The sequence below is a fragment of the Drosophila biarmipes genome, chromosome X (assembly GCF_025231255.1).
Source record: "Drosophila biarmipes strain raj3 chromosome X, RU_DBia_V1.1, whole genome shotgun sequence".
Taxonomy (NCBI): domain Eukaryota; kingdom Metazoa; phylum Arthropoda; class Insecta; order Diptera; family Drosophilidae; genus Drosophila; species Drosophila biarmipes.
The window spans coordinates 22,857,888-22,871,123 of NC_066611.1; the positions used below are offsets into that span (position 1 = coordinate 22,857,888).

The window sequence follows — 13,236 nt, forward strand, 5'->3', positions numbered from 1 at the left end:
TGTAGGGGTATCTTTTTAGGAACCAGAATGCCTTTATTAACCGGAAAAATTCCCTCCTTTAGATACCAAAAGGGACGTCCTCAGATAGTGGAAAACTTTGCGATAAAGTGTTAACACATCGGCCGGGAAATGTGAGGCGCCACTACAGTATTTACCACCCACACATCATCGTCCAGCTGGCGCCCAAACGTTGGGTCATCGCCGAGGACAAGCTCATTCCCAATCGCCAGCAGCTCAACAATCCGGTAAGTAGTATATGCATGTACATACTCATATATTTCACGGTTTATTAGCACTAACCGAAACGTCACTAATCGAAACAAAAGCGAGCCCCAAATGGGGGCTAAAACTAGAAATGACGGAGCCACACTAACACTTTGGATATCACATTTCACTTGATCCAATTGAAGCCTTCTCGAATAGTGAGAATTAAAGTGTGCCGAGCAGAATCATTCACATACTATCGTTCAGGATTGTTATTATATCCCGAACAATTCAACTGGACTGGAGTAGCTGCTAAGGTCTTAATAATATCTTAAGACATAAGACTGTAGTAAGAACAAGGATGACCCTCAGGTGTTGAACCTCATCCGAAAAGCACCCAAGAAAGAAACACTAGCAACAGGCCCGTCGGCAAAACCGAAACCAAAGACGGACCGAAACCGTTCCAAACCGGTTCAGCTCGGCGTGTCGTTGCGTGTCGCTGCATGTCGTTGTGAGCCGTGCGAAACCGCTTTCCGCGGTGGTTCGAGTTCGTGTTCCGCTCTCTGAACCGCTCCTCTCAGAGCTGAACCTGAACCGCTCTCCCCGGTTCGGCTTATTTTTACATATTTTGCGGTCTGAGTAGGGGAATTCAATTTAGTCAACGCAAGTCACTCAAGTAGGTCGCAACGCACGACAAAAAACCAAACACCAAACTTTCATAACCGTAAGCCGCGAAAAATGTCAAGAAGATACCCGAACCCGGTGTCGAAGTACTTTATCTACTACGAGAAGACCCGGAAGAGCACCTGCAAGGCGTGCAACTTCGACATGGCCGGTCGCCACTCCGAGAATCTGATGAGACACCTCAAACGCAAGCATAAGGACCTCTACGATTCCGTGGTGGCCGATAAGCGGGCCATACTGGTCCACCGCCAGCAGCAGGCAAAACAGGCCGAAGACCGCGCTCTGGCCTCCATGTTCCACTTTCCAGCGGAACCAAAAAGAATTCTCATTACCAAGGTACATACAACGGTTTGACCGAGCGCAGAAGGGTATTTCCCCCCTAAGATTTTATGTTAAACTTTCACAGATTTTTTGAGACAACAAAGTAATTGTTCTAACCATCTTCTAGGACTCCTCCCGACCATCGACCAATGGTGCCACGGAATCCGCCGATGTGGTGGCTGGTGAAGAGGCTGGCGATGGAGATAACGGGTACAACGCATCGGCCAGCCAATTCGACGGCATCTTCATAGGGAAGTCGGAGCTGCCCGATGAGGTTGATCAGTTTGACAACTCTGGTGACGTCGAACTGGAGGCAGTCGAACCTTCGACATCCCTTAGGACGACGTCCGCCAGCTTGGCCCCTAGTTCCTCCACTACTCCTGCCCCGACCGCTGTTTGGGCGCCATCTGCTGTCGCCCCGACTGTTTTTTCGGTGCGTGCATCGTCATCGAACTGCCCGCTGGATGGCGACGACTCCTTCTACCTCCAGTATCTTGGTAACAAGTTGAGCAAGTACTCGCCCCGCACCAAGAACACAGTCCAGTTCCAGATCAATCGCATCCTGTACAAGGCCGATATGGGGCAGTACGAGGACTCAGTTCCGCCCTGCGATTCCGACTAGTTTTATTCGTTTGGCGTATGTGTTATTTAGTCCTAGACTTAAGTGTTAGTCTTGCACAGCTCAGAAATAAATCATTGTTATAGGTGTTATAAACTTAGAAATGGCAACGGTTTCCGTGAGTGGTCAGGGTAGCGTAGCACCTTATTTGCTGTATTATCTGGCTGTTATAATGAGGGTACCTTATGAAATGTTCCGTGTTTCTTACCATAATATTTAGTTTGAATTACTTCTGATTGTTATTTCTTGGCCCAAAATAGTTCCAGTACTATTTTCACTATATCTATATCCTTGACCCGTACAAGCTTATCCTTTTGCATTGGAGTCGTAATTCCAGGGGTATTTATCACCTGCCAAAACAGAAAGCATTAAAATGTCCACAAATCAGGTCACTTGCCCCCCTGAGTTTCTTAACCAACATTCGGGCAGATCGTTGGCCCCTCGATTTATATTTTTTGGTCTGCTGGATTAGAAGCCGGGGACTTTGGGGCAAGTTCAGTACCCGCACAGGGTCAACATCTTGGGAGTCCCTCGTTGGGAGGGTAAAAAGTGCGTAGAGCTGGGATTTTCGCTTTCCACTCTTGTGGAAAGTTTCGTTTTTTCATGTCTCATTTTCCCCGAGAGCAGATATATATTTATGTTTAGGTTTTTGTGCTCTTTAAAGCGACGGAAAGAGCAGCAAAAACTCTTCGCTGTGTGTGAGGGTCTGTCTGTATCTGTATCTGTGTCTGTGTCGGTGTCTGTGTATCTGTATCTGTATCTGTGCCTGAGTGCCGGCTGACCGGCTTTGTTTGTATCTCTATCTCTCTTCCTGCAGAAACTTGGAAACGAAACCTGCAACGTCTGTTCCGAGCGAAGCCCCTCCTTGTGCCACGGTCCCTTCATCCGTCTGTGTCACACAGTCTGTTCCTATAGGGGCGCCCTGTGTACTTGTAATCCTCCCCAACTCCAAACTCCACCTCCCTCGACGGAATATCGCTTCAACCCCCGTCCACCGACCTCATGGCAATTCGATTTATGTGTAGGCTATGCGTTCAGCGTCCTTTTGGCGTGTTATTAAAGGTTCATTACTAAATACCAACGAACTTTTGTAACTCGATGAGCCATCTGCCGCGAGCACTGGCAACGTATTGATTGAAAAAGAACAAGCGCATGGAAAACCCGAAGTTGTAGTATTAAATTTTAAATACTTAGCCACCAAGACAGTACATTAGCCATCCTTCAGTTTTCAACTAATATGCTAGATTCTCCGGCCAGAGAACAATTAATTTCTATTAAATATTAACCTCCTGCAAGTAATGCCTCGCCGCTAAAAGGAAGAGGAAGCCTCGAAAGTTGTTAGGACATTTCGGTCGGTAAAGTTTGTGTTATGGGGATCAAATTGTGTGAAGTTTGGTCGCCAAACTCTAATGCCACTCAATTATCTATAAGTTACTTGAGATTTGAGTTGGGGAAAGTGCGAGACGGAAAAAAAGTTTGTTGCTTTAGGGAGGAAAAAGAATTACCTTAAAGATAAGATAGATGAAAAAAGGAGGTCGTAGTTCATCCCTACACCTTGCTAATTCGTTTTTTTAAACACACTTTCTTAAATGTACAGAATTGTAGGATCCCTGATGCGCTTAGGGAATTCCGTTCAGGAAATAATTACAATTCAAGCTGATCTTTTTCAAGCGAATTGAAATGCGTTTGCCACATGTGGGCGAGTCACCGATAAGGCGCTCGATTTCAGGACCCCGGGGAAAAGTTGAGAAGATGAGGTTTCATCGGATGAATGGTGATGCCCAAGCCCGTATGGCTCTAAGATAAGAAAATGGCAAAAGGAAGCCGGGGCCCAAGAAGCGGTCTGGTCAACCATATTGTGCGTGGACTTGGAGAGGGAAAACAATAAAGATTCATTTTCCACAACCTCTAGTTGGTCGAGTGAACCATCCCCACTCCAAAGTAGTGAATTTCTTCGATTTTTTTGTGAAGAGTCAAAAACCTATCTGGCTGGGATCTCTTTTTTTAATAAATAACGACTTTATTTGAAAGCAAACCAAAACCAAAAATAATATCAACAACAACCTGGTAGGTTTGAGATAAAGTTTCCCCAAAAGAGCCAACCGAATTGCCAAAAACGACGCCCACAGAAAATAATTAGAGGACTCTTGCCATTGTAACCCCACGGCCCCAAGTGTTTACCCGGCTCCAACCCCTTTTGTTCTTTCACCCCAGCAGCAGAACAGAGTGGGCGACCAAACACCCCGCCAATGCCAAATACCGAATGTACCGAATTCGACGTCCTCATCCACATCCTCCAGAGATGTGGGATGTGCTCCTCCGACCGCCAGACGGATAAGTAAACAAATTCAGCTTTATCTTCAGTAGGGAACAAGGAAAACAGAGTTCCCCCGTTGAGGCTCGCCTTTGATATTTAACAATCTTTGAACAGCTGAAAGATGAGAACAAAAACACCAGCCTCGCAATAGATACACACACATGCCGCACACACAGAGGTGTAGCTACATACGTGTGTGTGTTTGCAGACAAAGGCCAACAACAAGTTGCCATGGGAGTTGCCACCAAAATCTTTCGTTCGCACTCAAGGCAGCAGGAGCAAAAACAACAGCAACATCAAGAAGCGCAACAAGAAGCCAAGGAATAGCCATAAAACCAACAACAACAACAGTAACAGGCGTACCACGACCAGATGAAGTACAGTGAGGACTGCCGCGGTGGTCGCACACACCAGTAAAAAGTTAAAAGTAAGCTTTTTTGATGGATTTTCATTTCAATTTGGAATTGATCATTTCCAAAAAACATGTTTCGGTAAATTTACCAATACGGATAGTTAGGTGACTGTAAAACAGGTAAACAACTATTAAGATTATTTAACTGGTTACTATTTAATAGTAAATCTACCATAAAATGGTAAGCTATCATTACTTTGTAGTTGGAAGAGAAACTATTTCGTTGGTATACATAAGCTAAGAAAAATGTACCAATACGGATAGTTAAGGGACAGTAAAAGAGGTAACTCAACTATTGAAATTGTGACGGGTATTTTATTGTTGCTTTGGTTATTATATAACACCTAATTATTGCTTTGGATACTATACAATAGTAAAACTTGATAAGTTAAGATTAGTTCATAGTTGGTAGAGTAACAATTTCATTGGTTAACTTGATAAATTGATCAGTTGAGAGAATTTTATACCTACATTGCTAAAGTTTACTCAAAGGTGGTTCCTTTAGATATGGGATATACAAGATAGGATGCTAAGACCTATTTTCTCTTCGTCTATAGGCAATCTTCGCTGTAATTCAGCCCGAAGGAGATAGCGTTTAGCAAGAACACCAGCAGAATGAGAGTAAGGAGCGAGTGGAAGGAGCAACAGGGAGAAGAGGCCACAGAAAAAGATACACAAGTGAAACAGAAACATCCTAGAGGAGAGCTCACATGTGCGACAGGGCTAATCCAAATAATCTTTTAGTTTTCACGAAGATAACAAGATATAACATTTCGCCATTTCTCCCGTCTTTGCCCCCTTTACCTTTATCCGCGCTGATTGATTCCGTGAACCGGGGGTTGGGGTGGGGAGCTATGCAAACTAGGCTCGAAACCCGTGACACATGAGGGGAATGGAACCGGGAGGGTGTGGAACCATGACAGACTGCCTGACATTTTTCCCGCTGCTTCCATGTAATTCGCTTTACGTTTCCCTTTTCGGCTGTTTCCCATTTTTTCCTTTTTTTGTAAATAAAATAGATGAAAATCAATTTGACGTGTCTTGAATTCTGTTTTAGGTTTAAGGAACTCGTTTTACAAAAGATAAAAAGGCGAGCACAAGGCAGGGAAAAGGGAGGATCGAGGAACGAGGGGGCACGAATGGAAATAAACTCGAATTGTGTACACGCAAGGCAAACAGGGAGAGGGAATGCACGGAAAAAAATCTTCATTTTGAGAGTGCTTTGATCCCGGTATTGATGTTCCTATTTCCCAAGTCAAGGGGCTATACTTTTAGGTGGAGAAAGAACAGCCATAAAAGTTATCCTCCAGCTTTGGCAGCCTTCCGTAAGCATAGGAAGTAGCTCTGCCCAACCTCGGCCGCGACACGTACAGTGCACATCAGGGTGGACTTTTTGTATAACTTTTTTGATATCATACTCACATCACTTTCCCTGCCCTAAAATCTAAACGAAAACACACACAGTGTCCTTGTATTCCGCGCCGAACGCTGTGTTATAATTTCAAATGTTGTTATTAAAACTCACAATTTTTTCCTGTGTAGGTGTTTAGATGAGCGCTACAAATGTAAAGTGTGGAGAGCAGAGAAAACAAGGAACGCGGGGGAAACCTACATAATTCTTGTAAAACAAACACACGAAAGTACAACAAAACGCCACAGAATGTGGAATACGAGGTGAACTTATCGAATTTGTCGTTCCCATCATCATTTAAGGGTGGTAATAATTACATCAATCTTTTTACCATTTCAATTTGAAAACAAATCGAGCCACTCGAACAACAACACCATAAGACGACCCCCCCAGGGGAAAAACAAGAAGAATAATGAAAGAAATGCAAAGCAGCGCAAAGAAAGGAAAATACAAGAAAAGAAGAGAAAAGCCAACTGAACCGAACGGAACGAGGAGGCAAATGAGGCGAGAACTGCAGGAAGGTCCCGAGGAAGTGGGGTAAACACACTCATTTAAGATGGATTTGTCGGATTGAATTTGGGTCCACAAACAATGCCACATGCATTCAGAATCTAGATCAAAACATTTGCATACGCCTGTCCCCCAATCTAGGCGCATTAATAAGCCTTTAACCTATTCACAAGCGGAAGTTCCTTAGAACAATGTATTTTTAGAATTGGGTGTCCATGCCCAAAGCTAGATCTTAAATAATCCTAAAGTAAATAAAATAATTGAAACATCTCCTACGACACAATAAACCTACAAGCAGACAAATTTGTTTGCCAAATATTGCAAAATTGGTTTATTAACAAAGAACTTCAACAGCTTTGTATATTATAATGTACTGACCACAAATAGCAACCACTGAACCGGTTTGCATTACATCTACAAAGGGCCTCGTCTCTCTGAATGCGTGCTGTTTTATACACCAACTGTTCGAGGGTGTTTTAAAAACCTCCAGAGACTCCAACACAATGGCAAAGGGCTCATAAGTAGGCTTTAAAACTGCCTATTTGGACAGTTTAATGAAAAGATTATGGTTTTACATGTCTGGAATTAGAAGGGTTTGATCGCAGCTCCAGACACCGTAATTAGGAGTAGCGAGGGATTGTTGGGAATCTTTAGGGATGCCTAGTGAACAGATCGATCGATGAGTTGAGTTCTGAAAACATATCTGTTAGAACGATCAGAACCCAATAAACCCTTTGCATCGTCTGGTTAATCAACCGAACTCAATCGTCCGCATGCACTGCGCTCATTTGCACCCACTTATACGAATCCTAATCGCATTTCCGGGATCGATTCGAAATCGTTTATCGATGACACAAATGGACGCCTAATCGAATCAATTTGCCGCCTAACCCATATTCCCATATCCAGGCACCAGGCATTCCGAACGTCAGACATCTAGCATCTCAACTCAACTCGACTCGACTCGACTCGACTCGACTCGTTCATCTCCTCCCATCCCGTCTCCTAGCCAAAGGGAGTTTTCCTGTTTTCCTCCACTTTCCCACTGGCACACACGAACACGACGAACTCGAAAATACCTAGATGTGTGCGAGTTTTCTGACGACAATGCCCCTCGAAGGTAATGGAAACGACGCGACGGGAGACGTCAACAGGAACGCTGACGTCCACCGCCACCGCCTGTCAGTCAAAATGGGAAAATCCGGGAACAGAGGGTGGGAAAAGCACCGGGGAGAAGTCCTCATGCAGTCACAAACAACAGCCACCGAAACCTCATCATAATCATCGTCATCACCATCGTCGCCCTGGAAAATACAAAATACACCAAGTCGTGGCAAGCACATTGAGCATTACGTGTTGCGGAAAGAAGCTGCCCGGTATCGAACACCTGGACCGTTGGAGATTACCATATAGAAGGCTCCAGAGCCAAGACAAATACAATTTGCCGAGTGACTTCCGAGTTCGGCCACGTGCCCAAAGTTTATTTTACACTTATGTCAACCACCCGCTCAAATTAATACAAATTTGTACGGCGATTCAACCCTGGTTGCGAACGAAAATTCTGAAAAATATTCAATCTCAATGCATTGTTGACTGGGAATATTACGTCTTCATCCTCATTTTTCTACGCGGCTTTCAGCAGCTTTCTACCTATGCCATCGAAATCCATCTCTTCAAGTGACATTTATTTTTTGACCGAATTCGAATTTTTTACATAATTTTCAGTGCGAAAAATGTCAAAAACTTACCACTTTCAGGTTTGAATGCCAAAAGATTCAAAACTAAACAACGAGTCCGGCGAGGTATGGCAATCCTCATTTGGACCTTTGGCTCTTCTATGGCAACAGAAAACATTGATTTTTAGCGAAGAAATCTATACTTGGAATCTGGTCAAAAATACTTTTCTCTATTTTCAGTTGTAGTTTGTCCAAATCAAGGAGTAAAGCAAAAGGACATAATGTTTTGAACAGCTGTCTGTTTGACCATTTTTTTGACCATTTTTTGCATTTTTTATTTGTTTTGTTTTTTTGTGAAAATTGGCAAAAATTAAACATTTTCCAGTTTGAATGCCAATGGATTGGAAATTGAACCACGAGTCTTGCGAGGTACGACATCCCTTATTTGGACCTTTAGTTATTTTTTGACAACCGAAACATTGATTTCGTAGGGCTATAAAATAGGGAAATTTTTTGTGCCAATTTTTTTTGTTAAGCATCGGAATACAAAATTTGAAACGAAGAGGCTTTTTTGAAGACCTGAAACGAAGTAATATAATTATTCAGGTTGAATAAATTATTCATTGTTATTATAATAGCTTAACAAATTAGCACCCTTCCTAAATTCGTTCAACCCTTATGATTAAGCCGTAGCCAGTGTTTTAGTACAAATATTCTCTAAGATGCAGACGGGGTGGAAACTGATTACATACAATTTGCGCCACATGTTCCATCACCAAAAATCAGTTAAAACTACTAACCTCCTCGTATACTAAAATTAAGCAGCGTTGAACTTGCAGTCATGTTTATAGGACAATTTTTTAAAATATTCCAGCAATGGTTTACATGTTTTAAGTTATGAAAAGCTATCAAATAATTTCATCCCATTTTAAAGAATAGTAAAAAATGCCTTTAAAACGTTTGCTGCTGCCATGTACGGCTGGTCAATCACAAACTATTATTCGCGCTTCATTTCAGCTACAATCGAGTTATCCAAGGATTAAAGATACCTATACGATTTCAGAAGTGAAAATGCAACAGTTACTGAGCCAAACTCAATTTGGCAGCATTGTGTCGCAAAAAGTTGGCTACGGGCTCCCATTAGATCAATTAAAATGCTTTTAAACAATCCGGGCAGCGGGCGTAGGGATAGGATGCTGTGCCCTGTGAGCGGCATATGCAACATATGCAACATACACAACATACACAACATACACAACATATACGGACTGGTACCCGTACAATGGGACGCACTTAAACTAATTAAGCCCCTGATTGCCGGGCAACCAGAAGAGTGGAGGAGTGGCAGCAGCACGGGGTGGTGTAATGGTAGAGAAAAGCCCCGTAAACGATTTTGCGGGCTGCTGCATTAAAATCCATCAACGAAACGACAATGGGTGTATTGAACGGCGTCATCGCTGTATCCCCTATTTCTTCCGTTGCCGTTCTGGTTCTGGCTCTCCAATTCTTCGGTTTTGCTCAGCGGGGGTCGCATTCGGCGGCATTCGAAGCAGGAATGCCCCAGACGCGTGGTTCCGACTCTCGGATACCCGCCACAACCTGTTCCCCAACGAAATGTGTAGCATACCCCAGGGGGTGCTGCCAGAGCAGAAACATCTATGGTATCTCGCTTGCGAGTCAGCCAATTTGCTGCATTTTCGGTATGTGGTTAGATAGGCATCTGGCTTTTATAGTTTTGTTAATACTACAGTTGCTTCGCGATGAATAACGAGAAAAATTGGAACATATTATTTGTACTGCTTCCTGTCGCTGCTCTATCCCTTCGAACTGAGCATGCCCCTTGGCTCTTTTGGTACCCGGTACCAGGAGAGAGGGTTTGTTTGCCGACCAAGTGGGTTCGTCCGCGCCGCGTGGTGAACTCTTCTGGGACGGAGTGTCTGCCGGAGATGAGGACTTGGCTTGCGGCGGAAGGGCAGTTTTTCGGCGGGTGGCAGTTGGCGGGTGGAGAACGTGGGATGTGCTGCGCTTCGTTCTGGCTTGACGATGCGTTGGAGTGCGAAGAATCAACACATACTCCACTGGGCGCCAGTTGCGACGTAATTAGTTCCTGGTCAAGGCCCGCCGAGAAAGAAGATACGAATATCCGTAAGATGAATTGATGCCGGGCAGTGTCTACAAGTCGCATCCTAACAGTGCTTGCAGAATGCGCCTAACAATCTTAGCTGTGGGTAAACAAAAACTAAAAGAACGCTAAAAATCTTGGGAAGTGTAGAAGAAACCAAAAACGAATTGCCCAACACGTATGCTTTGTATCTGTCAGATTTCATGGGAAAAAGAGGCCAGAGGCTACACATTTTTTGATTTCCAATTAACAAATCACACAGAGAAAATGATTTCATCAAAAGCGATGGGAATCAAAAAGCGTTTTAGCCTTAATTGCTTTTGCGGGAAGAGAGCGAAGAGAGGGGGCCCAGAGAGGGAGAGTGAAGCAACCCCCCAATGACATTATTGTTTTTTTGTTTTCTTTTCCTTGCGTGCAACAGCAGCTGTATTCGCTTTGAACAGCTGATGGGCATACCAAATTTATGATGACGTCGAACACACACCACACACAAATCTCACCAGACGAAGAGCGTGGCTTGGGCAAAGAGAAACACTCTCTTTGCTGCGCTCTCCGCTCTCCCCCTTGGCCTTTGCTTCGAGGGGGATCGCAGCGCACTTCCGAGTGAGCGGGACAAGGCGATTTTGGGGAGACACGATCTTGACAAGTAACAGTTGTTCTCGGCGGCCTCCCCTTCTCTGCAGCTCTCTCCGCTTTGTCACGGAGCGTTTTTGTTCTTGCACTGATAACAGCTGACAACTGGGTGTGCGTGCGTACGTGTGCGCGTGTCTACAGCCGCGGCCAAGAAACTAGCATTGGGCACATGTTAAATTCAAATATCTCAGGCACGAATTGGCTTATCGAACGAAATTCTAATCTAACCAAATTACTTAATTATATTTACCTTTCCGTACCAGTTTACAAAGATACTGAATCGAGCTCTTTCCAGCGCTATTTCTCTGCCCCTATGGTGTACCGCATGTGTGTGAGGCTACCTGTGATCGCGATTGTGATTGACTTGACGGAACAGCTGCACATGTAAGACGCACGAAGCGGAGCGGCGGGAGAAAGGCAACAGCAGGCGGGAGGTCAATGCCAAGGGATCCTGGTGATACTTACTCTCCTTTCGGAATGAATTCCCTGCACCTTAGACAGCCTTTCCTTTACGATTTCCCAGAAACCCCATTAAACGGTTTCAATAGGAACACTTGGTTCACTGCATCACGACTAACAACGAATACTTCTTAAAAAGTTTATAGAACCTGCTCAAGAGTGCATTTTAGGTGATTTCTAGTGATATTTCATACCTTGAGTTCATCACGGAGGCCCAGAATGGGATCTATTAGCGGAGACATGTAGCTTAGTTTGTCACTCATGACTCACACGTTAGTTCATTCCTGCAAGGTTTCATTTTTGCCAGGCACACAAGATTATCATAAAAAGTGAGGAGGAGGTCTTGGGCCTCAGAGATAAAGGGCTCGATTGATACCGAGATACCGAGATACCGAGATACCGAGATTACCTGCGGAATGTGAGTGCAATAAGAGTCGGTTTTAAGGGCCATAACCAAGCTTATGCTTTAGCCGTGTTATGCTCAGCTTCAGTCAATTACACGTCGTCCTCAATAATTTACATACATTTAGATTGACTCCGAAGACATTCGGGGCATTGAATTCAGGGAAAGCAACGAGTTCTCGTTGACTCACCAACCCGAAATTCAACCATATCGCTATTAAACGATTTTGCCACTTCCCGAACAACAACCCCCCGAGAAAAGGAAACCCTCTTTCGGCATAATCCCTGCTTAATTGCTGCCCGCTTTCGAGACATAGCCAGTGACAACCCTGCCAAAAGCAACAAACCGACGCACAAAAACGCATTCTCCGCCGCACACCGCGAGAAAAAACGGCCTTCTTCACCCAATTAACTTCGAAATAGTGCGAAAGTGTTCGACGTTGATAAGATACACAGCCAAGTGCTTCAGATTGCACAGGGTTAGTTCTGATGTCACATAATTTAGTTTAATGGTAAACTTAAAATACACGTTTTTTCTGTTTTCGTGTAGTACAACACCCCCCGCCCCTGGAATACCAGAACACCCTGCCCCTGCTTTGTTTGCAGCGCCTAGTGCCTTTGGCCCTTTATTTTATTGCCTCTCGTCGTGGCTGCCAAACTCGGATACACACACACAGATACGCTAGCACAAGCACTCACAGATACGGATACGAAAACGTGGAAGGGAGATGGCCAGAGCCGGGCAGAAAGAGACAGCGAGGCCGGGAGGAGAGCCGCGTAGAGATACAGAAAACGTTGATTATTAATTATGAGACGCTATGGCCGATAACTGTGGGCTAGCTCGCCACTCACCGACCGAGCCTTATCCATGCTGGCCAAGCCCAGTCGGCGAAAATCTGTCTGCCCGCCTGCAAACTGGTTACGAAAATGCTTCTCAAAAGTGTCTCGCACTTTCAGTGACTTGTTCACTTCGCGGTGAATTTCACCAGCGACAGTTTGTCCTTCAATCACTTTGAATTACAGCCGGAGTATTAAGAACACCGAGCATCGGCAGGCTGTGGCCTCTATTGGCTTTATTGGCCCGTTAACCAGTCAGTCATGGCTGGGCTATTGGTTTTATCTGTATTAGGAAAGGTCACCGGTGACGGATTGTCCGTCAGCGGTGAGGGGTGACATTTTTATGTAATTGGCAGGCAAAGTAAGCACTTTGTAAGCCCAAAGGCACCGAAGCAGCTGCATTAACATACTAATTTTCATCATCAACGTATTGATTTAACGCCGAAACAACTTCGTGTACCAGAGGTGTGCACGAGAATCGAGAGGCTAGGACAGAAGCCTTGCAAAGGTTGTTCTGTTCTTACGTTTTTATTTTCAGGCGGTGAGGCTAGGGGTTCCTCCTGGCCATTTCCTATGGATTGGGCCAGGAGTAACTCTATGCCAAACACAAAAACACAAAGCGAACGCAG

The 13,236-nt window shown here is 44.4% G+C and overlaps 1 protein-coding gene and 1 long non-coding RNA gene across 2 annotated transcripts; one reads left to right on the forward strand and one right to left on the reverse strand.

The window, feature by feature from the left end:
• The first annotated feature begins 453 nt into the window (after positions 1 to 453).
• Positions 454 to 1,831, forward strand: LOC108023269 (uncharacterized). Its single transcript, XM_017092554.3, has 2 exons — positions 454 to 1,224; positions 1,337 to 1,831. The coding sequence occupies exons 1-2, from the start codon at positions 943 to 945 to the stop codon at positions 1,829 to 1,831; spliced, it is 777 nt and encodes a 258-aa protein (XP_016948043.1). The 5' UTR covers positions 454 to 942.
• A 14-nt stretch (positions 1,832 to 1,845) lies between these two features.
• Positions 1,846 to 5,597, reverse strand: LOC127010804 (uncharacterized). Its single transcript, XR_007763602.1, has 3 exons — positions 5,362 to 5,597; positions 2,037 to 2,178; positions 1,846 to 1,979 (listed from the first exon to the last, which is right to left on the reverse strand). It is a non-coding gene; the product is annotated as an uncharacterized LOC127010804 (long non-coding RNA).
• Positions 5,598 to 13,236: the final 7,639 nt, after the last annotated feature.

Coding starts and splice junctions, on each gene's coding strand:
- LOC108023269 (XM_017092554.3), top strand. CDS start 943: ATGTCAAGAAGATACCCGAACCCGGTGTCGAAGTACTTTATCTACTAC. Junction 1,225..1,336: donor AAAGAATTCTCATTACCAAG/GTACATACAACG, acceptor ACCATCTTCTAG/GACTCCTCCCGACCATCGAC.